Source organism: Porites lutea, chromosome 7, assembly GCF_958299795.1.
Source record: "Porites lutea chromosome 7, jaPorLute2.1, whole genome shotgun sequence".
Taxonomy (NCBI): Eukaryota; Metazoa; Cnidaria; class Anthozoa; order Scleractinia; family Poritidae; genus Porites; species Porites lutea.
Window position 1 is genome coordinate 19959318 of NC_133207.1, and position 2500 is coordinate 19961817.

General features: G+C 42.7%; 1 protein-coding gene across 1 annotated transcript in view; it reads right to left on the minus strand.

Annotated features, from left to right (window-relative positions):
* The window catches only part of LOC140943338 (2-oxoadipate dehydrogenase complex component E1-like), a 26452-nt gene that overhangs the window by 6080 nt on the left and 17872 nt on the right, over nt 1–2500 (minus strand). Inside the window, exons 18-19 of the mRNA XM_073392420.1 lie at nt 2052–2208; nt 716–816 (exon numbers count right to left, since the gene is read on the minus strand). Coding sequence (XP_073248521.1) covers nt 716–816; nt 2052–2208 — 258 coding nt within the window. The remainder of the gene's footprint in view (nt 1–715; nt 817–2051; nt 2209–2500) is intronic.

Sequence of the window (2500 nt, forward strand, 5' to 3'; positions counted from 1 at the left end):
AACAACGACTCTTCTGGGCATGACAAAAGTTCGATTAACGGCTCCAAAATCTTATCGGTAGTTTTGTCAAATTTTCCAATAATCCTTACATCCTGAGTTATTTTGGCCAAAAAACGCAGCCAAGGTTTATAAGATTTAAAACTGTACGCGAAATTTATTTAACAGTGAACGGGTAATAGCCAAGATTCACCCCATGTAAGGGCATCCAAATTCCGAAATCTGGGAAATTTTTGCCACTCGAATCCGAAATCCCGGGGTTTGGAATCCGGAATCAACTCAAGGAATCCGGAATTCCAAGGACGCTTTCCATTCAGCCCAAAATTCCTGAAATTTCGGTTAGAAATCAAATGGAACGGACTGTTTCGGTTCGGTCCGACCGGAATATTTGGGAACACCTTAGAAGGTGGTCACCGATCCGGTGATTTCGGTCGGATTTGACAGAATTGTTGTCCCCAGTACCGCTCTTTTGTATCCTGCTTACAAGAACAATAACCAAACGCGCGGTGCCTTGGTTCGGGTCTGTGCAACCGGAATGTACCGTCCCACTTGGCACGTGAAATTTCCGAAATTTCAAACCGTAATTTTTGCTGAATGGAAAGCGCCCCAAGTTCCGCTGACAAGGAATCCGCAATACAGTTCCTGGAATCCGAAATCCGTAACGTGGGATGCAGAATCCAAGACTGTCTCACCTTACCAGGGGTAACAGGATACCAACCTGAAGAAATCTTTCTATTCTGCAGGAGGAATGTTCTGGTCCGGCTCCATCATACCCATGTGGTAGTAACATCACTAGACCGCTTTGCATCAGCCACTTCGCTGAAAATTAGCCATTAATTATATTTATTTGAAAATCTTATAGATCCTTACCACAGACGTAAGCATAAGCATGAACATAAGGGAAGCATTAGCATAATCACGAGCATTACAAGCTTATCGTATTTGCTTGAATAAGCGCCGCCCCTGATTAAACGCCGACCTGGAATAAGCACCTAATATAATCAAAGTCAAAAGACATTAATTCTGTTAGTTCAATACCGAAAATAATGATACAATTCTTTGTCGAGTCCAACTTTCAAACAGACACCGCCATCGAATAAGCGCCGCACTTGAGGCGTGATAATTTTAATAAGCGCCGGGGCGCTTATTTGAGTAAAATACGGTATGCGCAAGAGGGAGGACGGCCGTGACATGGACATAAGCATTTCTAAGAAGAACGCACAGTTTTGATATGGTAGTGTACGAGAGCGCATTCTTGTACACGGCCAGCTTGAGTTGCGACCACTATTATAGATTGTCGAGGTAGTCGCTTACCACCCTGCGAGCAGAGCATCCATTTGTCTTCTTAAGTGAAGAGGAGAAAAAAAGGCTCTACCTGAATCACGTTAAACCTTTCAAGCCACCGAAGACCAAACTTCTGGCCTAGTCAATCTTGTTTTCTCTCGTCAAACTATTTTTTTGTTTATACAAACCGATGGTCATAACCGAGCCCGCTGTTGCCAGCGCACAGCTGTTAGAGAGCTTTAGATTCAGAGACTAGGACGACTACGAGTGCGAGATTTTCACAATACTGGGTATTGCTCATGCGTGAACCAGCGTCATTTTGGCGGAAAAACGTGATAGCCGTCGTCACTCTACAACGAGTTTTAACGAGAATGTCGTAGTGGCGGGAACAAGTTATCAAATGTAAGACGTTTTATCATTTTGCGATCGAGAGTGGGCTTAACCTTTGTCAGTATAAATAACCGTACTAACTTTTTTGGTGAAAAAAAATGAAAAGGAAGCTTTCCGGGGTGTCTTTTTTTTTTAAGAACACGCGCAAAAACTTTAAATTAAATCTCATACTCGTACTCGTTCTCGTCCTCAAATCTAAAGCTCTCTATTAGGCCTGGGTTGGAAACTACATCCTAGCAACATGCCGCGCATGCTCAACAAAGATCTTACTGGATTCATGCACAGTCTTTCTCGAGTACACCAAAATCAAGCAAGCGAAAGAAAGGCTGTGCTGGCAGGATGGTCGCTTACGAGAGCTTTGACAGTATTCTTTTACGTACCTTCTCCACCCGAGATGAACGTGTCAATGATAATCTGCGCTCCATTAAAGAAGTCTCCAAACTGTGCTTCCCAGATGATAAGGTGATTTGGGTTTTCAACACTCATGCCATATTCAAAACCAAGGCAGGCTTCTTCCGACAAAGGACTGTTGACAACCTAGTGTAAGGAAAAGGAACTATAGTCTTCAATTATCAACAACTGGCAACAACATCAACATCAACAACAACAACAACAACAACTTTGTGCCGTCTTCACTATCTGAACGCCTGAAACAGGCTAGGTTTTCAGAGGCAAAGCTACATACATCGCCAACCCGCAGTTAGCTTAGCTTGTCGAAGTTATGCAAAATTATAACTCCGAGTATTAGAGTGTATACGACAAGGCAAAAGTTGAAAAAGAAAATAAATACAAGTTTTGATAGCTTCATCTAACTACAGTACAGAAGAAC